The sequence below is a fragment of the Sinohyriopsis cumingii genome, chromosome 14 (genome assembly GCF_028554795.1).
Source record: "Sinohyriopsis cumingii isolate HCF-2022 chromosome 14, ASM2855479v2, whole genome shotgun sequence".
NCBI lineage: Eukaryota > Metazoa > Mollusca > Bivalvia > Unionida > Unionidae > Sinohyriopsis > Sinohyriopsis cumingii.
In genome coordinates, this window is record NC_142974.1 from 71,103,614 (window position 1) to 71,128,238 (window position 24,625).

Below are 24,625 nucleotides of genomic sequence, written 5' to 3' on the forward strand. Positions count from 1 at the left end.
TATATATATATATATATACACACATATATATATATATATATATTTGTCCAGTATTTGTACAGTAAAATTGTGTAGCCCCCCCCATAATATGGTTTACAGTCAAAATATACCCAAACTGAAATGTTTCCAAGTCAAAAAGTACCCAGGTAAAATATTACCCACACTGACTTTAAATGATAACAGAATTTTAGTGTATTGAGTTTCATTTGACAGTGACCAGCCTGTTCAACAATGGAAATCAGCAGACTCAGTTTAGCTGTAGTATCTTATGTTCTAGCGCCAACGCAAATTAAGAAATTTAGATACGGAGTATTGTTTGAATATATTTATACTGTGTTTTCCTGTGGAGAAATTCTACCAACTGACCTTAGCCATGCTTGATGATTGCTTTGTCTGTTTTAACCAGTACTGAAATGCACATGTTTGATACAGTTATTAGGGTCAGTTTTTAAAATAATTGCATTAGTAATATTGTGCAATAGAAACTGATGTGTATACATCTGGTGACTAAAAATTCTTTCCACTTTACAGTTAAAAACTAAAAATGCAAAAATAATTTTCTATGCATCTTTATTTGTGCTTTGTTCCATTTCATATTTTATTTATTTCCTTTGCATTCCATTTTCCCATTGCATATTTAAGTCATTCTAGGTTGAATCATCAGTAATACTTGGTCACTGTGACAGTTAACTGATCATGATACAAAAAAAGGCTGAAAATGCAGAAAACAGAAGCACCATAAATTAAACTGGATTTAGGTGACTTTTTTTATGTGAGTCAGCACATCTTTCCAGTTCATTTGTCCATATGCAAAATGTAATAATTGCATTTTATAAGGCTCCATGCAGATAGATACAAGAGCACGTAATTCAAGAAAATTGTTGGCCAATGAGCTTTTTTATGATTATTAGCATCTCCATTGAACGTTACATTGGGTTTGGGTGGATTGCAGGTGTTTAATATTTTAAATTCAGCTAATCTGATTAATCTGTATGTGATTTGGATTTTAACATAGTGTTAAAACAATTTAAGCCATAATGCTACAATGTCTGCATTGTGGCAATTTATAGTGATGTCTAGCACTGGGACATCGTACCGCAGACAATTAGCATCAAGTCCCACCCAATCACATTATGCTGACTAGGGCTGTCAACGGGTACTCGGGTACCCGACCGTATTGAAAAACCCGGGTATTGAAACGTAAATGCGGGTACCCGTAAAAAAAATTCGCCACACTCGCCAACCACTTCAAACAGGTGTGACAGCTATGGCTTTAATTAGAAACCAGATCCCTGCTTAATATAAATAAACAATACATCAGAGAGTCTGTTTGGATTAATAAAATTCATTGGCATTGTGCAACAGGACAAACCGTTATCCCCGAGGCATTATATACCAAGGTTAAAACATAGCACTGTTCTACAGGTAATAAACCTCTTTGTAGACGAAAACTATTGATTGTGGGTGCTAAATGATCGGTACATTGCGTGCTCTTTTAATGAAATCCAGATGGATACCTTTGATTTCCGAACACACATGTCGAAGAAATCCCACAATTTATATTATGAACAATTATCACCTAGACACCTTGAAATCTTCGTAATGCCTCAAAGTAATCTTTGAGCAGCTCGTTGTTTTTTTAGTCGACTAGCTCTGCTAATTTTGAAAGTTAGCCATCATACATATACCGATATTTCTACTTTCGATACTACTACGTTTTTGTCATAACCATCTTAAGAATTATAATTCCAAAATAATATCACTTCTGCGACTGCGTGGTCACGTGGTATAACTGGGGCATAATAGCCCTATTTGTTATTGCCATTTTAGAAGAGCTTCATGTGTCGAACAAAACAGTTATTATAGCGACTCTTAGTAATATTATTTTTGTATTTAAATAAATTTTTAAGAAAGAGTAATGGGCAAAGGTTCTAAAGTGTGGGCGCATGCTGAACGACTAAATGATAATAATGCTCGTTGCAAGTTGTGTGAACTGGTGCTTTCTGCAAAAGGTGGAAACACAAGTACTTTGCGGAAACATCTCGTTGGAACACATCGCATCGACGTTGATAAGAATGAGAGCGCAAATAGTACTCCGAGCATTGCTTCATTCTTGGTCAGAAAACATTATATTATCTAGTTTGAATTATTATTATTGTGTAGTGAATACAGTTTGTGGTCTTCTCTCTCTCTCTCACTCACACACACACACACAAAGACGGTTTTAACGCATTACTCTTGACATGTGGTAAAGCTGCTTTACACGCATGCGTGGGTAATTCAAATCTGCGGTCAAAAGCCGATGAATAAACGTGGTCTATTCTAACAAGGACTTATACTTTAAAAAAAGGTGAGTGTTCTAAAGGATTTAACGCGGCTGATCACAGTGATCATTAAAAGTTGGATTATACCTACCATCTGTGTACAAAGGTCATTCTAAATAAATTTGTTAATTAATAGCGTGCGGTCAGATCATTCACAGCTACATCGGTGCGGACGCATCAGACCGAGTAGTGCATTACACGGTTAGCCTCTATCGCCATACAAAATATTAAAGAAATGGGGATAACAATTGGTTGGTCTACGGTTGTACATGTCATTCATGTGCTAACGGGTACCCGTTAAATTTCGCAACGGGTACCCGGGTTGGTTTTTCGTGATTTTTGACAGCCCTAATGCTGACACCAGGTAAAGGAGTCCAAACACTAACCTCTTAATGCTAAGTGCCAGGCAAGGCAGCTGCCAGTACCATTTTTATAAATCTTTGGTATGATTTGGTCGGGGTTCAAACCCACGACCTCCCACATCCAAGGCAGGCACTCTAACCACTTAGGCCACTGGAGTGGTAAATGTGATTAATCTAATAGTTTGTAGGAATACATGGAATTTAATGCAGCTAAATATTTTACATTACTCTTTAAAACCAATATTATTTAGTGGAAAGAAGTAAAGTATTACTGATAATTGAAGCTGGTGTAATAATAATAATAATGACCTTATTTAAAGAGGGTAACACAATTAGCTAAAGACTAATCTACTTTGAGGCCCTCATACAAAGGAATTTATTTATTTTAGCTGCATCTCTGAAGCAACTGGATCTATTGGGTTTGTAACTAAACTACGCAATGAAAAATGGAACACAAAGGAAATAGAATCTGTTTTGTCTTGGGTATGTTTCGATTTGGTTACGTTTTGACTTTGGTGTTTTAGTTTGGGTATATTTTGACCTGTTCCCCTACAACACAATCTGCGGGTTTGACAAAATGTCATCATCTTAATGTAGTGAATTGTGTTATAACCATCCAAGTCAGCTAAATGACAATGATGCTTTTCAGTGTTGTGCACATTTACTTTCATTTTCAATGGGTTTTCAGTGTTGTAAACATTTACTTTCATTTTCAGTGGATTATCATCATATGTATACTTTTTCAATGGCAAATTTACATAATTTCTTTAATGCCAAATGCAAAGCTATAGATGAGTTGCATTCTAGCTTGATTCTACAACAGAAATCAAGCAATACACCAAGTATTGATGAAAAAGTAGAACACAAAAGAGGCTTAAAAATTGATTAAATGGAATGAATCATGGAACTATTATAGTACATTCAAATGGAATGAATCATGGAATTAGTATAGTATGTACATTCAAATGGGCTGAAATACAAGAAAACCGTGGATCAATAATAGCTTGATACACATGGAGTCTTGATGACACATCTCCAGTTCATTTGAAAAAGGATTATTTTTAAATTAATATTACCATCTTTGTAAACTATTCCGATATACTTTATTAAATAAGTTAATATTGTTTTTTATGATTATATATTGTATGCTATTAAACTGTTTAACATATATATGTATGTATGTATGTATGTATGTACAGAGGTCTAGCTAGGATTTTGAGACTAAGAGTCCAGCAATCCCATTTTTATAAAAATAGGAGTCCAACCAGCAAAGGTTGCTGTCCCCTGCCAGACAATGTGAACCTTACAGATTATAAGAGCTATTGGTTGCCATTGAGTTACATTTCTGCATTCTTTATACCACTAACATGTAGCTCTTGTTTGTCCAATAGTGTGACAAAATTTTTTGAATCCAAGGAAAGGTCTTATTCCAAACATTAAGTCAAGCATAACACTTTCTTACACTTGGGTACAGTCCCATCCAAATGATCAGTTCTGGCACTCTCCTGAATCTCATTACAATCTTCATCAGTCTGCCATTTAACCCCAAAATACTTCTCCAAATTTGCAAATGGCATTTTGACTTAGTCTCAACATGTATTCGGCTACACTCAGAAGTGAGCACAATAATGAAAGCTAAAGTTGTCTATTTGATGCACTCTAATAAATAACCACATGTACATCTCTGGGTGTTACTGTCGACAAGCTGCCAATCAAAGTCTGTGAACTTGCGGCCCAGATTATTGCATCATGTTCTTTAGGTGTACTCTTATAAATCACTAAATTTACATTTTATGTAGAAAATTACGTCAAAAGTTTTGAAACAAATAAGGTGTCACACCAGTTGAATATGCGAAGAAGAATATTCAGGATTATGTGTTTAAGCATGGATTCTATTCAACCCAAAGACATGTTCTTGAAGAATCCATATCCATACAACAAGTTTCAAATGATGGTGGAACTAATGGGTAGGTGTGCAATATGCAAGAATTGGAAAACTAATTACTACCTATATAAATTAGATTTGATACTATTTAAATTTCATTCACAATTATTCTTCAGCACCAATTTCTTATTACATAGTTTGTCAATGTATTTCTTTAACTTTTAATTCCTTAATTAATATAAAATGTTTTGAGTCTCTATTCATGGTGTTTGTTTTTGTAATCGTATCATTATATATGTTTTTTATCTTATAGGTGTTGTCTAATGTTGTAAAGCGCTTAGAGCTTCTAAAGATTAGGTGCTATACAAAGCCCTCATTGTTATTATTATTATTATTATTATTACTGTAACTTTCTGATTATGTACATTATCGCATTTCTGTAAATATGTAAGGTATAAAAACTTATTACTAAAATTAATAGAAAAAGAGCAGAAGAGCTTATGGGATGGCCTTTTGTACATCATGGGTCATCCATCCATCCATCTATAATTACATGTTTCTTATGGCTACTCCTCATACAGTACTCGGAGCATTGCCATGAAACTTTATACACACATTTTATCCCATGGTCTAGTTGGTCATAATGAAAATGAATGGATGCTAATATCAACTTGTGATTCTGACACGTCTTGTCATGTCTGGTAGGTCCTAAATTAAATTCATTCTGATCTGACATCCAATATGCCCTGCATATTGAAATGCTTGTTATTGCTACTCTTTAGGCAGGGATGGTCATATTAAACGACGTGTTATGATGTATAGTTGTTCCTAAATAATGATGTCGATGCGAGCCATGTTGAAAATGAATAGTCATATCAACATGGTATTTTCACTAGAAGACTTCAGATAATTGTTTGTCATGAGAATAATGGTGCCTATCCTACATGGAATTCTCAGGTAAAGACTTCTTATCATGTTTAGCTGATTGTATAACAAAATGTGATAATCTGGCATCCAATATGACCACCACATTATCCACCTTATTACAACTTTTCCTTAACACACTAACCCCTAGCGATGACTTAACAGGGCGGGAGGTAGTAGCCTACTGCTGAGCTCTGTAGTGTCATGGTCATGCACGATACACTAAAATGGGTGGTATTACAGAAAGGTAGACAGATGTAGCTCTTCAATGATATAAAATAATCTGGAATATCTAGTTGCACTACAAAATACAGATAAAAAAAACTCATTTTTTGGACCCGACTTTTTCCAACCCAAAATTTGCCCGTGGTCGGAATCCGATTTTTTTTGTCTGGATTTTAGACTTTTTGGTCTCTGATGTAAGCCAAACTGGTATGAACTGCAAACAAACAGATGAGCCTTTGCAAAAAGTAGGATAAGATGGGCATTTGGAATAAAGAGTGGTCTCGATACAAAAATAATGGCTCCGTTAAGCAGAATAAAAACAATAATCAAGAACTCCAACTTTTACCCTTCTGCTCAAGCGCAAGTCAAATAGCCAATGAAAAACGATGTTTCTAACACAACTAGGCAGTATGAGGTTGAGTTTGAGAGATACGCCAACCACAACACAGAATCTGAACCTATGGACCATGAATATGCAAGGTACTTTCAATTAGTTTCATAAGGGGAAAAACAGCACGGTTCCTTGAAGTTGAGCTATGTTGAATTATGTAAAAAAATTGTATACAAATAGGATTTAAATATTCTGAAAATTTTGTGCAGAAATGAGGATTGTACATGTGAAAAATGTTCGTAAGAGAGGCCTTCTGTTTTGAAGTAATCAAAATTTTATAGGGAATTAAAATATATTATTATTATTATTATTATTATTAAATAGGTCCTGTGAAGACCAGTTGCATGAATCTGGAATCTCTTTATCCAAAAGAAAATGTAATAAGTGCAGAAAATGGATTCGAAAAGTATGGTTCAAGAGGCATATGACACTACATAATCTAAGTGACTCGAAAGATATCAACAGACAGCGACACCATGCTGCTTACATCATCGACCATGCAAAGGACATATTTTGCTCATGGAAGGGTTTGCATGGTGTTGGCTACATACATATAAAAACAGCATTATCTGGTCCTGACTGTGGTACGTTCTGTGAAAGTAACTGTACACAATCGTATGAAGCAGCAAAGCGAGGGTGACATATGAGCTATGAATGTCCACATGTTCAGTCTATACAGTATGCAAAGCCAAGGATTGAGCAAGATCTAACACCCAGATCTCTTCAGGCCTTAGCCACAGGCAAACTCATCACGCCGGTGAGAGCACACGAGGCACTAAAGTTGCAAGACAAGGCTCAACAACAAAATACACCTTTCCTCATTTACATGCCTCTGGATGGGTCTACCCAAAGATATATTTATTTATCTGTCTCTTCTGGACAAACACGATACTGGAGTAGTAGAACAATAGTCCAATAGACAAGAAAGGTAGGTGGCATTTATTGCCAGTGTTCACCTGTAAAAAAGACCTGTAAGCATAAGATAATCTGAAAGTGGTACCTGAGCCAAGAGCAACCTGATGTTCATTCATCTAGGATTGAAGAACACGTGTGCAATGATGCCACGTATGGGACAGAGGACAACCACGCTGATAATCTTTATCTCTATCAGAAAGAGCATCCACCAAATGACCCTGTACTGGAGAGAATGACGAAATATATAATGATGTGCAAAAATATCCAGATGATGCCTATTGACATGCAGTACACAATGATGTCGAATCAAGGGCAACAATAGTGCCCAAAGAGACACATTGCCACTTCTGCCGTGTACAACCAAAGCCAAAATCGTTTTCAGTGAGAAAATCATAAAGAGTAAGTAATTTGATTATTTTAAACAATATGTGCTTCCATTATGTATATAATGTTCTGAATACTCAATTGGTGTTGTTTGTTTCTCGATGATTATTTGTTATGTATATTTATATTTTGAATGTGGCCTTTTCCAAAAAACAAGTTAAGGGTCTACCTGATTAGTGATGGTTATTGTGTAAACAACATAATACATAGCTAATATTTCTCTGTGATTATTAAGGTACACATGTTTATTTGTACCTGAGTGTAGGACATTAGTTTATCACTTGGAAATTCCCGATCTTGCTGAGAACTTTGTTGTATAAAAGGAAATAGATTTACATCCCAGCTCCATTGTTGTGTCTTAGTTTTTTTTACTGTTGTTTACTTCAAAATTACTTGTTCCTACCTAAGCATCCGAAGCGCAGAATCAGCCTTATTAGTGTGTTCATTTTTAATTAGGTCGATTACGTACTCTATATATTTGACTTTTGATAGAACTTTTTGTACTATTTATGATTCAGTTCACAATACTATCAGTTCCTTGTTAAAGTATCACTTTGAAATATAGAGAGATAAATTATTTCTTAAGTTTACTAAACGTTTTGGGTTTCGCTCTCTTCTGCTACTCAGTTAATAGATAGAGAGTTGTAAAAATTCACGCTCCCTATGTCTTAGCTTTTTGGCATGTCGTGGTCTTTGTTATGGAGGAATGATAGGAATTGTCAGCACCATAACCCGGAATTGAAAATTTGGTCACAAATGTTGTCCATCGTCAACGAATGCAGTAATAACAATAATAATAATAATAACGAAATAATAATAGTAGTAGAAAGGTAGTAGCGGTAGTAGTTGGTTTTGTCAGTTATGATGTTGTTACTACTGCTGTTTCTGCTGCAGTTACTAAATTAATAATATGGATTAAAAACAATATTGATTTCTTAAAGTTTGAAACATTGATTTCTGTACCAAAGATTTTCTTTCAATTTGAGAAACCATTTATATACATGTACTTAGAATGAATGACAGGAATTAAACAAAGAAAAAAGAAAGGAAAAATGAAAAAGAAAGTGACACTTCCAACAAAAATCCTCCGGTTTTTGAAGTAAGTACTCCAGATGCTAATAAAATGATGGAATATTTTGATTCATTTTAGAAATAAATACTTTAATATTTTCAGATGTGTGTGTGTACATAAAGCATTGCATGAAATGCAAAGTGCCCTACCGGTACCAAGAATGGGACGATGAGATTCATAATTACAACGATTCATTATTCCTTGGTTTTGATGTGTGTAAGCACTTCGGTCTGGACTGAAGGTAATTCTAATTCATTTGTAGATCATTTGCAAATGTAATATCAGTATATTCCAACACAGAACACTGAACATTTTCAGTCAATGTCTTTGCTATCAACATGTGATTTGAATGAAATTTATAGGATTGGACAGTGTCTCTATCTGCCAATCTCTACTTCTTTATCCTATACAGCCAAGATTTGGCATCACATCTATTAGTATTCTACACCATGAAAATACTAACTAATTATGTGCCATAAGGTTATTTGTTCGTCATGTCTAAGGCAACTCCAACTCCCATTGTGTTGTCAACTGTGGCTAGATATTCTCCAAAATGTGTAATTGTCAGATTATCTCTCTTTGTATCATTTTTGTTTCTACCTTTGATTATCAATTATAAAAACGCCATTAATAATTAGTACTCATACTTAAGATCATAGGAATATTGTTCTACATATTTTGGCAATACAGTTATGTTGTGTCTTGGCAGCACAGTCTCTCTTTGGATTGATTAAGGGGTTTGAATCTACTCGAAATCTGCATTATAGATGAAGCGTGTATACTTCTACAAAATTGATCACGTGGAAGCACTGACCAGAAATACTAAAAACTTGTCCTGGATTATTGGGCTAACAATATTGGTAGATGGAAGCAGTGGATGTGTCTCAGTGTATAATTTAAGAACAGGACAGTAGGAAGGCATCAAAATGTCTTTATCCAATTTTAAAATATGTTTTGATATTTTATACTTATAAGCTTTATGATTGACGATCTTCGATCTGATTTGTACAACACAGTGATTCATGTCAATCTCTCTTTAATCTGTCTCATCAATTGAAAATGTTCAGATTGCTGATTTAATAATATCAGAATTATTGACAGAATCGCTTATATTAATAAAATTAACTTTTCAAATATTATTTGCAGGACCTCGTAACTATTGGACGTTCAGTAGCGATACTGGAAGATGCAACTTATAGCAGCTATTTTGCAAATCTACTCACATTACCTATCGCGATGTGTCAGTCAAAGGTTTACTATTGAATAGCACAATGGACCACTGTCAACATGTAAAATACATAATTTCTTTTATCAAATTTGCATTATTATATTCCACACGAACTGAAAAAATCCTCCCTAATGAAGCTTTAAAGTTTTCAACTGAAAATCATTTATTATAGGGATACTACTATGGGAATTCGTTAATTGTCTTGTAAAACAAGTAAGTATATGTCATAGGGATATCATTCTTGTTTGATCTAGTTGTAGACTGTATATTCACAAATCGAACCCAGATGAATTACACACACACGCACACACACATATATATATATATATATATATATATATATATATATATATATATATATTCTGTTTTCTTAAATATGAGCAATATGAACCATAATGTCCTTTTTCTCAGTTTAATCTGTTTTACCCCCACCGCATACAAGCATCCAAGAAACAGTGGACATTGTTAAATTCTGCAGCTATATTGACACAGCCTTCATCATTAGAGGGGTCACAAAGGCTAAAAACTAAATTTTGAGTGTACGTATCAGTTCTCAGATCTATACAATTCATACTTGGGTATGTAATCTAAAAGAATCGTTTCTTTTTACATTCCAGATTTCACATACTATAATGAAGTTTTAAATCTGTGTAAATTTAACGTTAAACCATCATGTGACAAACATAATACAGATGATTGAGATCTATATTATCTATCTTTCAGGATTACTTATAAATGACAGTTGCAATATCATTGGTAGATGAATTTTTCAACATCGAAGATCAGAATTAATGATGATGGCACATTTACTATATTTGTTATTGTTGATGATAACGTTATATTTTCTGGTTGTTGGTAATGATGATGGTATAGCTCCGGTGGCCTAAATGGTTATGGCATCCACCTCTGATTCGGAAGATAACATGTTCGAACCCCAGCAAAATTTTGCCAGAGACTTATGAAAATGGTACTTCTGGTTGCCTTGCTTGGTGCTCAGCATGAAGACGATAGGTTTAGGACTGATCAGCCTGGTGTCAAGATAATGTGACTGGATGTTACATGTCTATGACATGATGCCCGAGTGCTAGAAATCACTTTAAACTGCCACATTGCAGACATCATAGTTGATATGAGTAAAATTGTTATAGGTATGTTGCTATATCATACAAGACTGCTTTTTCTTCTTGTAAAGGATTACAACCATCTATTGAAGTTACACCAAGCTATGAATAATGGTGTCCTTGGATTGGCAAAGCATCTAGGCATGGGAACGTACTGTACAATACTGAATTTAGAAAGCGTCCCCAGGTTGAAGAAAATGAATATAGAGAGCCAGTACCAGAGGAGCTATTGAAGAATTTACTCCAGGTTGAGAAGGTAATTAGTTCAGTATATTCTTTAAATAAAATGTCACTCATTCTCATGTGTCGGGGAAAACTATGCAGTATCCTTCAGTAAATTAACAACTTTGATACTAAAAAGAAAATAGTTTCTGCATAGTATTTGGCCCTTTCTAAATCTTTTTGAACACGCTTTACAACATGCTGGTAAAACATTTTGTATTCAGTTTTAACATTTGCTGATACTTATTTGAAAATAATCCATTGAAAACAACTTTTTGATCAGTTATAATAAAATCCAAAACTTGTTTTTGCTCTTCATTGAACTGCAGCGTCAAAACATATTTTCGTGGATATCAAAAACTCAACGATCTTGCACATAGTTAACTGTTTGTAAACTTTCATCATGGCACGAGGAAAGAATTTAATCCTATTGATATAATCTTATTCTTATATCATGAATTAATATGTAACTAATCTTCAAATTACTTGCAAATATTAGATATATGTCAAGAAAACTATACAAAAAGATTAGTGAATTTAAATGTTGTAAGAATAAAGCAAAGTAAGATTTGAACATGTCCTATCAAATAAGGCAAAAGAATAACGCTGTTAGAGCTCTTATTTTTCATTATATGGTGATATCGGCTTTGAGATGACTTAGATCAAGAGGCATTGAAACATCCTAGCACAAAGTGTGAGTACTAAATAGGGGGTGATATGGGGGTGGATATTTTATTCTCTTGTCTCAAAGAGGATTTTAAAATAAATATTCAAATACAGTTCCATTGAAGTAATTGTCTTCTGAGAAGCTTAGAATTCTTCAAAGTAATAAATCTAACTCAGCACTTTAGCAATATTCAATAGCACAGTTATTTTAAAAGAAACTACATTATTAATTTGCTGTTAAAAACAGTATAGTTACGTTCAGTAAAAAAAAATAATAATAATAATGAGGACTTTGTATTGAGCCTTATCTTTAGAAGCTCTAAGCACTTTACAACGTTAGACAACACCTATAAGATAAGAAACCTAATCATATTATTACAAAAACAAACAACACAAAATTAGAAAAACATTAAAAAATAAAAAACATGCTGAGAATATTTCAGGTAGGAAACATTATTAGGTCTTTAAGTTTGTTCTTGCAGTCGAAATAAGTGAGTTTTGAGAGCCCTCTTGAATGTGATCACTGTGTCTTTGTGTCTGAGTTCAGTGGGCAATTCATTCCACGTTGCTGGGCCCTGGTATGCAAAAGAACGCTGTCCATGTGACTTTGTTTTCATAGTGGGAATAATGAGTATACGATTGTCAGAAGAGGAGCGTAAGTATCTTGCTGGTGTGTACACATGGGTGAGGTCAGAAATGTAGCACATAGAACAAATTTTGTGTTTGATTCTGGATCGAATGGATAGCCAGTGTAGGGTACAGAGCAGCAGGAAGGTGTGCTCAGATCGTGGTACTCTAAGTATGATCTGAGCAGCTGTGTTTTGAACTGTTTGAAGTTTCTGGAGTAGATATTGAGATGAACCAGACAGAACTGAGTTACAATAGTCCAGTCTTGAAAGTATTAATGAACACACAAGTGTTTTAGTGGCATCAACTGAAAGATATTTGTGAATTGAGCTGATTCATCTCAGCTCAAGATATGCAGCCTTGCATATGTTCATGACATGTTGGTGCAATGTGAGAGTACTGTCCAGAGTAACACCTAGGTTTCGTACTGATTGTGTGAATTTAATGTTGGCGTTGCTGATATTTATTGTTTGAGGTAAAGGATGTGAATGAGAAAGTCTTTGTGTTGTGATCAGAATGGCCTCAGTTTTATCATCATTCATCTGCAGCTAGTTACAAGTCATCCATGATTTAACATCAGAAACGCACCTCTCTACACCTTGGATGGTAGCATCAACTTCAGTTGGGTGGCTAGATTTGTATATACTGCATAAAAGACAAACACATGCGTAACATTTGCTTTAACTTTACTCGAAGAAAGGTAAAATGGTAATTGATCATTTTGTATATATTATTCAAACTGTTTCAATCCTGTTTTGTTGCCACCACTGTGAAATTATTAACTGAATAATGTTACAGTTTGATTGACATTCCTTTGGGATATATTTTTGTGGACAAAAATGGTCAACGTGGTATTTTATAAAAGAAATAAATATCTCTAAGGAGGCATTATACGTGCCACACTTTTTCCACTTCACTGAATATAAATACATTGACTAGGAACTAAGCAGATTGGTTAATGAACCTTCTTGGAGGCAGTACCCCAATCCATAAAATTCAGAAAACAGTTTGCTGGTGCAAAACGTTATTTTCAACGATTCCATGTTAAATACAAATTTATTTCTTATGTTATAATTGGATTCGCAGGTGTCTGTTATTAGACAACCTTGTAGGCAAATGGGAATCCATCCAGAAGGTTCTGCTGTGGACATGAATGAGGGAAAAGTCAGTTTCTAAAGGCCAGTTTGACTTGGCATATGAAAAGATGTTTGGCACATCTGGTAAGCAAATACTAAATTGTCTTTGTATGTACTCCTCTTTTGCTCTTTCAAATTTAAAGAAATTCAATAAACGCAACAGAACTCGACCCAAACCAAAAATAATAATATATTAACAGGTAACATAATATCGTTATTGCATATTGTCATTTGTATATGCTATATCACTAACTACATTACATGTTAGCATTTCATACTTTCTACATTGATGACTGATTCGATATATTGACCTATCTGGTGTCCTAGTTGTTAGAGCCTCAGCCTCAGATGCGTTAGGTTGAGGGTTCAAACCCCGGTCAAGTAATACCAAAGACTTATCACAATTTGTACTAACAGTGTTCGGGATCGTCGGCTTGGTGTCATTCTAATGTGATTGGGTTGAACATTATGCTATATGTCTGCGACAGGATGACCTTGTGCTAGACATCACTATAAACTGCTACTCTACAGACATCATAGGGATATAACTGAAGAAATGTCAAAGTTACGTTTACAACCCAAATCTCTCTCTCTCTCTCTCTCTCACATATAGACACACACACATTTTTGTAGCATGATAATTGTTAGAGGCCTTATAAAATCATTCTTTCATCTGTAAACAATAATTATTGTTTATAAGCTGCGTGATAATAATGCTTGTATTTTGGTAATCATTTTAGTAAAGCTAATGATGTCTCTTTACGTACGGAAAGTTTTAACAACCATATTTTAAAATACTGCAAGGAACGACTAAATTATTTCTCTGAGAAGATTCTTAAAACTGAAACTATCTTATGGAATATCATACGCATTTTTGCTGGTTTATTTTACTTGAAGTTGGAAATGTTACTTTGATTTAATATTACTTGTCTCGAAATGATGCCATATTCTTTAAAAAAAGCCAAGAAACGCGTTTGACCGTCTTTGAATTATTTTCATATGGAAATACTAATTCGAAGGAAATAAAATCCTAATATCAGTCGTTTAATGTTTGATATAAAAATAAATAATTTTGGTTTAATTCAGGGCAGTATATTATTAGAATCATAATAAAAATACATACTAGGCTTTTACAATTTGCTATTTATTCTTACCGTAAGTATTTATGCTAGTTCTACATTATTTTATTTCTGATCTAATTGACCCAGAAAACTAACATGTTTCAATGGGCAATTTACAATATTAAGTCGGTAAGTATTTAACAAGAGCAATAATTTAATTTTTAACTCATTATCACCTGTTTCCATATTTCAGGTGGTTGGGTATTGGGAGCCTGTCCTCACGGAATAGTGTATGCAATCAAATCATTGTTGCATTCTGAAAGGGACTATGTTGATTTATTGAGATCTTTTAAGTGCCGATTAAATATCACTATCGCCAACATTGCATATTTAATCGCAAATCATGGCAACAAAACACAGAGGAACTTCTTTCATCCCAGCAAGGGTAGATTGGCTTCACCACATGATAAGAATATTGTGCTGTCAAAAAATAAAGAACCTATATTTCAGATATCTCTCCAGCATAAATTATGGTAAGAATATCACGATATAAATCCAACGATCAAATGAGCCTTATGCTCTTTTTGATTGATTCCACGAGGGAAATACTAGAGAAGAAGTTGAAAGCCAGCAAAACATTTCCCTTCTGAAGCAATATTCAAGAATCACTGATATTCAGATATTGCAACGACTCAGTTCTCTAAAACGAGATCTTTATTTCTTAAATCAGATGTTGCCAGCAACTCACATGTTTGCCTTTAGACTATTAATACACATGCAAAATCAGCTTTGCAAGAAACGTGTCATGGAGAAACAATTGAAGGAATTCTGAGGTTTCTGTTGTTTAAATGAACGTGGACAGCTATCATTTCAATATCAATACTCTTTGAGAGCGAACCTTCCATTATCATTACCGGTACTCGGACGTCCCATTGACAAATGAACAAGTGGATGATCAGTTTCAAAATCCAGTGGAGCCATTAAATTTGTCAGTCAATGAAGAGATACCAATATTGGATAATGGAAAGCATGAGACGTCAAACAGCTTAGATTCTTTGCTCACAACGTCAACTGAGATGCTACAGACAGTCGTCTTCAAAGACTACAAGATGATTTTAGAGATATTCTTAAGTCATTCTATGACTTGTCATCAGCAGACATTGGGAATATAAAACATAATATTAAATGTGCCCATATTTTATTTAGAAGTGCTGAGCTTAATCGTCGGCGCCAGGTGGTTTCTCACAGTATAGACAGGTATGTGATACAGTGCCAAGGTGCAGCTAATTATTGTGGGCTTTGTTGTATTAACAATACACTTGGGCCATGATGATGTTTTTCCAGAAGCAACAGAGGCAATGGACTTGGTGGCTGATCTGCTGTGGATAGGTATGGCCCAAAATCCAACACTTGGAGTAATTTCACCACTAAAGGCATTGAGATATCAAGAGGGTTTTTACTCCACTGAGGTGATTGACGCTATAACGGAGAAGCATAGTACTGAATGTATTAGAATACATGCTTCTGTCATACATTGGTTGTCACCGGAGGAATTTGTCAACAACATCCAGTCAGAATATTCTTCAAGAATGTTTATTATACATCCAGCAGATTCAGAGCACTGGCTGACCCTTAAGTACGACGAAGCGGACTTTATTTTAATACATTCCAATGAACCATTTCTGACATACATGATACCCCCTGAAGCGGTAGACCTTATATGCAGAAATTCCCAAGGAAATGGAGCTGTACTTCTTTGGAATACTTCAGGATAATCAAAACGTTTAGGGGCAGGCAAAAAGGTAAAGAGATTATATTTGTTTGCATTTTAGATATTTGATGAAAGAATATCAATAGCAAAATAATGAAAGTTTTCTCATAGCATTATATGTCTACATATCTGTCATTTTGTAGAAAATTGGTTCAAATACATAAATCAGTTTAGAATCTTAAGTCTCATTTCTTAACAAAACTCAAACGTCTTTTCCTACCTAAGGTCACAGTCAGATCTTGAAGAATATTGACTGTGAAACTATATTCGCTTTGACAAAACGGTGCACATCATTTGTGAGAAGCAAGAGCAAAATATGACCGTATTGTAAAGAACACTATAATGGAATCGATAAATTTAAACATGTTGATTCTTGACATGACATGGGTCAGAGTGAGCCTGTTCTAAAATGTCCTGTAAATGGCACAATTGTTCGAAAATGCCATATCTTATGTTACTTGTTTAGGCTCGAATAAACTGTAACACAAGAAAGAGGGAAAACAACAAGCTTTGAAAAAATACAATTTATTTACCTGGAAATATTCTATAAAAATGAAAAAAATATGAACTTACAGTTTTATAGAATCAGATCCAAAATAATTAAGGAATTATCCAAGAATAAAATTTTAGTAGTCCTAAAGAATCCAAGATGGAAGACGATGGTGTATGCTGCAATCTGTAGTGTTGAAGTCTGCAGTTCCTTGTAGAAACAATAATTATCACTCCAGTTTCTTATAGCTGAATAAATTTGTACAGAAAACTGTTCTTGTTCCACAATATTATATAAGCACACATATTTTCCAGAAAAATAACAGAATTAATCCTTTTGAATCCAAGTAGTTTGAAATAACTCCTAACCAAGTGATTTGAAATAACTCCAAACAGCACAACATACAACTAATAGTTTAACAGCCCAACTTCTACTGAGATTAATTCTCCAAAACATGAGTTATATCGGCTTGCAAGTGTAAACAAGAGTCCCGTGGTCATCTTCTGGAAGGCTCTAGAAACCAAAGAGCTGTCAAATATCACATCCACCCATTGTAACCCTGATGAAAACCAATCATTTTCTCTAAGAAATAAAAAAAAAAAAAATTGTTTCCATCTTAAGCCAAGAGCCCCATTATGACCTCGAAAACAACCAATCATTTTAAAATAAAATAGAACTTTGGTTGCTACAAAGTTTGAAACAAGGTCAAGATTTAGATCAACGCCTGGTGTTTATAAACTAACAGTCATGGTCAAACTATTTCCTGAAAAAATATCATCTCTAGTGAATAAATTTATGTTACGATTTCATGTAATAAAAATTATTTTTTTTTAAACTGACAATTAAATTGAAATAAATATATATTAAATCAGATACAAGTAAATCAAATATACATAATACCATATGCCTTTGTATATGATTCACCTGATGTAAATAAAATATAATTACCTGTACACTAACATCAGCATGTTGTGATATATCATGACCCATGAATGCATTACTAATTTTATATTTCAAAATCTCACATAGAATAAAACACAAGATACAATCAAAGTCACTTATGAACTCGAGTAATGTAAATGACATTATGAAGAACGTCAATACAAAAGAATATTTTCTGTCAGCAGTTTGACAAAAATATTGTCACAGCGATTATGCTGAATTTCAAACATGATATAAACTATTGTAATATTTTAAATTATAACGTTATACGTTTCCAGCACACTGAAGTACTTCAGATTCATGACGACGCACTAGCAAGGCAAGGCAAAATATCAACATAAAGGCATGATAAATAAGTAGGTGTATAATCTTTGTTTTGTTCTTTCTCTCTCTCTCTCTCTCTCTCTCTCTCTCTTGTTGTCACTCAAGACAACTCAATGTAACAATGAAAGACTAATTCAATTTAATATATTTTATTTCTCCAATAACATGTTCATAGTAAACAAGATTATAAGTTATGATAAACAAATAAAATTCATTGATACTATTTTGTGAAGTCTACAAGATCAGTAGTGCCCCATAAAATCTTCAGCATAAAATGACCTCAGCTGGTACATATGCTATCACTGCGACTAGTACAATGTTTAATATGTGCAGCATCTTATTTGCATCATATGAATGTTTTTTGCATGTATTGTGTTTTCAGTTTTAAGATGCTATAGTGACACTTGAAAATTTTATCCAGGGCCACAATTGCTTCATTACTATTATTTTGAAAGTGTGGGAATAATTGTAGAATGAACACCATCAAAGTTGTGGAGGCTAGCGTCAAATCATTGTACTGGACAAAATAAGAAGAACATATGTTTAAATTAAACGTATGTTGATTTCTAAAAGACTAAACAGAAAATAGGTTGTTCAAACGTTTTGCCTTTTGCTATTTGAACAAACCTGATGATTTGAAACTTGATAAAACTGTTAGAAAAAAAATAATCCAGGTTTGGCTTCCTTTTGACAAGAATCTAAAATTCAGAATAAACAACTTTAAGAGTATTGTTTCATGTTGGCTTGGCTTCCTTTTTGACAAGAATCTAGAAATTCAGATTTAACAAACTTAATTGTATTGTTTTATATTTTTAATGAAATGGCCGTTTGATACTTAAACACAAGTATAATGTCTTGCAGCGAAGACCTTCCTCATGGATATTCCCTCCACGGGCTTCCAAAAAGAGGCAATATTGCTTTTGCAATATGCCAGATCATGGTAGGTGATTGTGTTTCTTCTAAAATATTTTCTTTTTCAACTTTTTCATGCCAGATATGAGAAAATGTTAATAATTTCATAGTCACTGCATAAGTGATAACTGGCTTCAAATTTTTTCTTTAAATCTTGGAATAATTACAATTGAATGCAATGACATTTTTAAAATCCTGTAATTGAACAAAACAAATATATACATGATGAAAGTTTTACAACTGTGATTAATATTTGAATTTGAAAATAAATATTATGAGCCAAATTGAAAAATGATTCATCAACAGCTTAATATTGGTCTTTCTATCTCTGCTGTTTGTTAGATCAGTTACAATTAGTAATTTTTAAAAGATACTCAGCCAGTTTACAAAATCTTGTTTCTGAAGCAAAGAACTTTGTTGAAGTTGGAAAACAGAAAGGGTTATGTAAAGAAACATAAGGAACAAAATAACATGTTTGATCCAAAGATTAAAAGAAATGAACGGCAATGTAGTATTTAGTGCACAAAGTGGTTTTAAATCAGCTCTTAAGCATTCAATTTCAGAAATCATTTTACTAATTTAAAGAATTTATAACTTTTTTTGTTGTAATATATTTGACTTGAAGGTATTTTACTCTAATCTGACAAGAGATGAGACCATTTCCTTAAACCAGTTAACAATTCATTTTTTCACTTGAATGGATTTCAAGAAAAATAAATATATATTCCTTATGTCGTCATAAGGCTGTATTGGCTGTGTGAAGGATGCAAGAGCTGGTTTCACCCTTCTTGTCTTGGACTTCAAGAAGAACTGCCCGAATTATACTGCAAAGACCGAGGTAATGATCTTGATTTATTGTTTTCCTCAGTGTATATGTCAAATTTGTTATGTATATTTTAGTTTCTCCACCTTAAGCTAAAATGTACTAAGAACAATTTAACTATAATTTATGCAGATTTTCTACTTGATTTATTTTAATTATAATATTTTATAACATGGTGGCAATATTATTGTCTATTAATTCAATGGAACACTTTTTAGTTTTAAATGTTCAGAGATCATAAAGTGGAGATGTATTCTTGCAATGATATATAAATCATGTGGCGAATAACAATCCTTTCAATTGCACTGGATCCAGCACGGGATCACGTGTGTCAGGGATTGACTAAGAAGAATGCAATAAATTGACAATGAACAGTGTGAAACTAGTATCCAACTGGCCTGAGTGTCAGCTCTTTAAGGAGTCTTTTTCAGAAGCAAATACAAAACATAGACAAGACAAACAAATAAAACAGAAGAACAAAACATGCAAAACAGAGAATGTCATTCATCTCATCATATGTTAGATCTGTAGCCTTCAGTATGTCAACGAAACTGAAAAGCTACACTGAAGGATCAATCTCCATAGATCTGATTGGATGACAAAAATGCTGTACAGAAGCCCGGTCACAGAACACTTCTCCTCCCCATGCCACGTTTTCAGTGATATAACACTTGTTGAAATTGCTCACAACCCCAACTGGAGTTCCCAAACCAGGAAAGAAAAGGAATCTTACTGGATATGCCACCATAGAAAACACTGAAACCAAGTGGTTTAAACCAAGAAAACTAAAAAAAAATCAACCATGCACAAATAAAATTATCTTTTGCAGCCAACACATTTTCTTTAAATAGCCTATGACTACTATAACAATGAAATATCCAGGATATAATCTGCACTTACATACATTTACATAAAATAACAGATGTCATAATAGCTCATCAATTTCTAGGTCAATACAAATATTTTCCAGTATCAGCAACAAGCTGAAATAAACTAGTTGAAACATAATAAAGTTAAAAGGTTTAATTCCTGTAGAAACAGACATGTATATTTTCGCAAACATAACTATTTTGTTTTATTTGTTTGTTTTGTCTATGTTTTATATTTGTAATATTCAAATTACTGCTTTAAGTTGTAATTGCACATTATTGTTGGACAGGTAATGACGAGAGAATAAATAGTTGAAAGCATGTTAGATACTAGGTTTGCACTGTTCGTTGTCAGTTTATTGGATACATACATGCATGTATATTTTTCCCTTTTATTTATGATGCAGGAGAAATTCACAAGAAAGCTGTCTGCATTGGAAATGAAAGAATCATGGAGTTCTGGAAAAATGACAAAAGTAAGGAAGGTGCTGGAGAACAGCTGCATGAGTTCAGAAGAGGAAGGGGCAAATGATGAGCATCTTTTGTGGGAATCCAAAGTGAAGAAAATATCGGATCAAAATTATATTGACATATGTTTAACAAGATGCAAGAGGCTTCTGTTAAAAAGAACCAGGAGCATCAAAAAGGCCACAGAAGTACCTGATGTCCCAGAAGAATGATAGTAGATAATAGCCAAAATCATTGAGGGGGGTGATGAAGAGCAGAGGTCTGCTGAATATGGGAGGGGGGGCATTTTGCCTGACAGGATTATGCTGTACATTAACCAGTACATGAAGAATCTGAACTTGAACTTCATGCATTCATGATAATTACTTGTATATATCTATGACCCGATTTAACATTGTACATATCTCTGACCCGATTTAACATTGTACATATCTCTTACCCGATTTAACATTGTATATAACTCTGACCCGATTAAGCAATGTATATATCTCAGACCCAATTTAACATTCATGACATGGGTATTGTGTTCAGTCTAGGTTACACAGGCAGTTTATGATATGAAACTGACCCCTGGGCTTGTTGGTCACAGTAGATGATGCATGATAATTTGTTAATTTCTCTCTCTCTCTTTCTCTTGATCCTCTGAATCTTGTTCTTGTGATTAATGACTGACAAAGTAACATTATTTTTTTTTACATTTTTAACATTTAAAAAAAATTAACTTTAATTCATGTTAATGAAACTTTTATTATAATTATTATACATAAAAACACTAAATGCTGACAAACAATAATATATATATAATATACTCACGTTTTCATGCCATTATGTTGAACTGTTTAGTTTTGGGGACTTTCATTTTGCTGAAGTTGTTGCATGGGGGCGTATCTGTTGTGTGTAACACAGATAATTGGATTTCTGTGAATAAAGATTGTTTTATATTCATTGTGTTATCTCTGTTCTCTATAGTATAATATTAATTTCCATCCATCCAACACAGTCTCATTGACATCAACTAGTTTTGATGGACTGCCATGAAAGTGTGTAAATATTATGGTCATGAATGGAAGACAAACATATCAACAAATCACTTTAGCCTCCATTCTTTTAGGAGCACCTATTCCTTTTGTCCTGTTGTTGAATTTAGTGCAAGACAACCTTTTGTTGCAACTGCAATTTGTCTTGCCTTTGTTATGAACTGCAATTAAATTTGGTTCATACTGTATGATTATCATTCATAAATGCACATATTGACAAATCTATGTCCTTCCTTAATTTATGTTAACCGCTCCGGTGGCCTAGTGGTTAGAGCATTCACCTCAGATGCAGGAGGTCATGGGTTTGATCCCCATCAGACTTATAAAAATGGTGTTAACAGCTGCCTCGCTTGGTGCTCAGCGTTAAGAGGTCAGTGTTAGGAGTGGTTGGCCTGCTATCAGGATAATGTGACTGGGTGGGACATCATGCTACATGTCTGCGGCATGATGCACCAGTCCTAGACATCATTATAAACTGCCACATTGCAGACATCATAGCGATATGACTGAAAAATTGTTAAAGCTACATTAAAATTCCTACTCACACAAACTTCTTAATTTATGGAAGAGTTATTGCCTTTTTTACTTATAGCTTCATGCAGTACATGTCTCTATTTTATGCAACTAATTTTCAAATTTTGTTGGATTGGTGTAAAATTATGTACACTTAAGATCATCAGAAGTCATGATTAATTATTGTATTCACACAATTTTTGCAAGCCTTGTCCTTCATTTTGGCAATAGACATTATCATGGAATTGTGTATCATTTATACCAATATGTATATGTGATCAAAAATGTACTCAGGTTTCCTTTGCTGCTTACAGCGTCACCTGAGGGTGGTTTCTTTCTTTCGGCTCTAGTTATTTTGAAATACTGTGCGCAACTCAACCCATGCTGCATAAGCAAATTGCCTGCAGTGAAAAACCTAAATACCTAGCTGTGCATATCTGTCACAGCTAGTATACATATAGAGCAAATTCTCTATAAACGAATTACATTACGACGAGTCTTGTTAGAAGGCTTATCTCTTTATGGGAGCAAATCTTCAGCTGTAGAGATATTGAAATTTAAGATTGTATTCTTTATCACTAATCATTTTATATGACAGAATTATTTCATATATTAGATGTTTTAGAATTTATTCTAAATTCTACAGAGAGTCAATACCTAGGTTATACAATGCCATGATATTAGAAATACTATAGTCTGGTTTGAGTTAGCTATTTGTTGTAACTGAACAGACATATTGAATTTAATTATATGCTGCATGAATTGAACGATTAATGTTATGGGTAACGAATTCATATGCGCGCTTGCACAACATATATCAATGCAGAAGTACTTAACCATGCCATATGGACTACACGGTTTAGTTGTTATACTTTTAGTTGCCTTATGTATGGTTTGGTAATGTGGAGTCACAGAACTCTTGTGTGGTTTCTTGTGACGTGTACACTGTGTCTGGTGACGTTGGTTTGGAAGAGTGTAATGGTGTTCTCAATGAGAGGGACCAAGGCTTTGCGACCATCAGGTCTGTGTTGAATGACAGGGCTCTTGAGGGATCCTTCAACAGATAGGGAGGGGTGGACCATACATGTGGGTTCTTTGACCATTGACTAGAGTGGGTGGAACCGGAGATATATCTTGGATGTCAAATGGGTGCCACGATATTTATATATATATTACGTGTTCCATGTCATTGTTATTTTCACTATTGCTATCTGAGCAAAATTACAGGCATTCCTATTTCAATATCGTTATATAAATGATAGATTCATAATTTCATGCATTCCCATTTCAATATCGTTATATGAATGATAGATTCGTAAATTCATGCATATTCCAATATCGCTTGATGAATTGATAGATTGATGAATAAATGAATATTATATTGATAAGTGCATGCATCACATGCTTTGGTCACCCTTGGTGTTTAATAGGACCTTGTTTATATTGGGGGTATTGATCATATAATTTTGTTTTTTGATCAGTGATATGACATTATTCATGATTGTTTAAAATTCCATTCAGTAAATTGATCTTTGAGTTTTCTCATTGAGTTACTTGTTGTTGATAGTTCCATGTTAGGAACTTTATAATTTTTCTTATTTCTTTGTTTATAATGGTGTCAGATTTGTTCATATTTAATTTGCATTTATAAATAAACATCTTATTAACGCAGTTGCTTTCTGTGTCTTCACTAATCCAGTCCCAACTCGACTTCATCTTGTGGCAAATGGAGTACATTTTTGATCGCATATAAATATTGATATGAATCATACACAATTCCATCATGAGGTAGGGGCCATTTATATGGCTTAAATAATAATAATAATAAGGACTTTGTATAGCGTCTAATCTTTATAAGTTCTAAGCGCTTTACAACATTAGACAACACCTATAAGATACAAAACATATAATATGATTATTTAAGAAAAACACC

General features: G+C 33.8%; 1 protein-coding gene across 7 annotated transcripts in view; it reads left to right on the top strand.

Annotated features, from left to right (window-relative positions):
* LOC149784104 (uncharacterized) overlaps positions 1-24,363 on the top strand; it is a 136,879-nt gene extending 112,516 nt beyond the window's left edge. Inside the window, exons 2-11 of one of the 7 annotated variants that reach the window (XR_016413741.1) lie at positions 2,689-4,653; positions 6,436-7,425; positions 8,585-8,723; positions 10,903-11,087; positions 13,433-13,566; positions 14,797-16,345; positions 18,025-18,102; positions 18,932-19,010; positions 19,726-19,820; positions 21,082-24,363. Coding sequence is in view for 5 of the 7 variants with exons in the window: in XM_089932187.1 (XP_089788313.1) it covers positions 18,998-19,010; positions 19,726-19,820; positions 21,082-21,354 (381 nt within the window). In the remaining 2 variants the exon portion in view is untranslated. The other 6 variants (XM_089932187.1, XM_089932190.1, XM_089932188.1 and 3 more) reach the window with 6 other exon arrangements.
* The last annotated feature ends 262 nt before the right edge of the window (positions 24,364-24,625 follow it).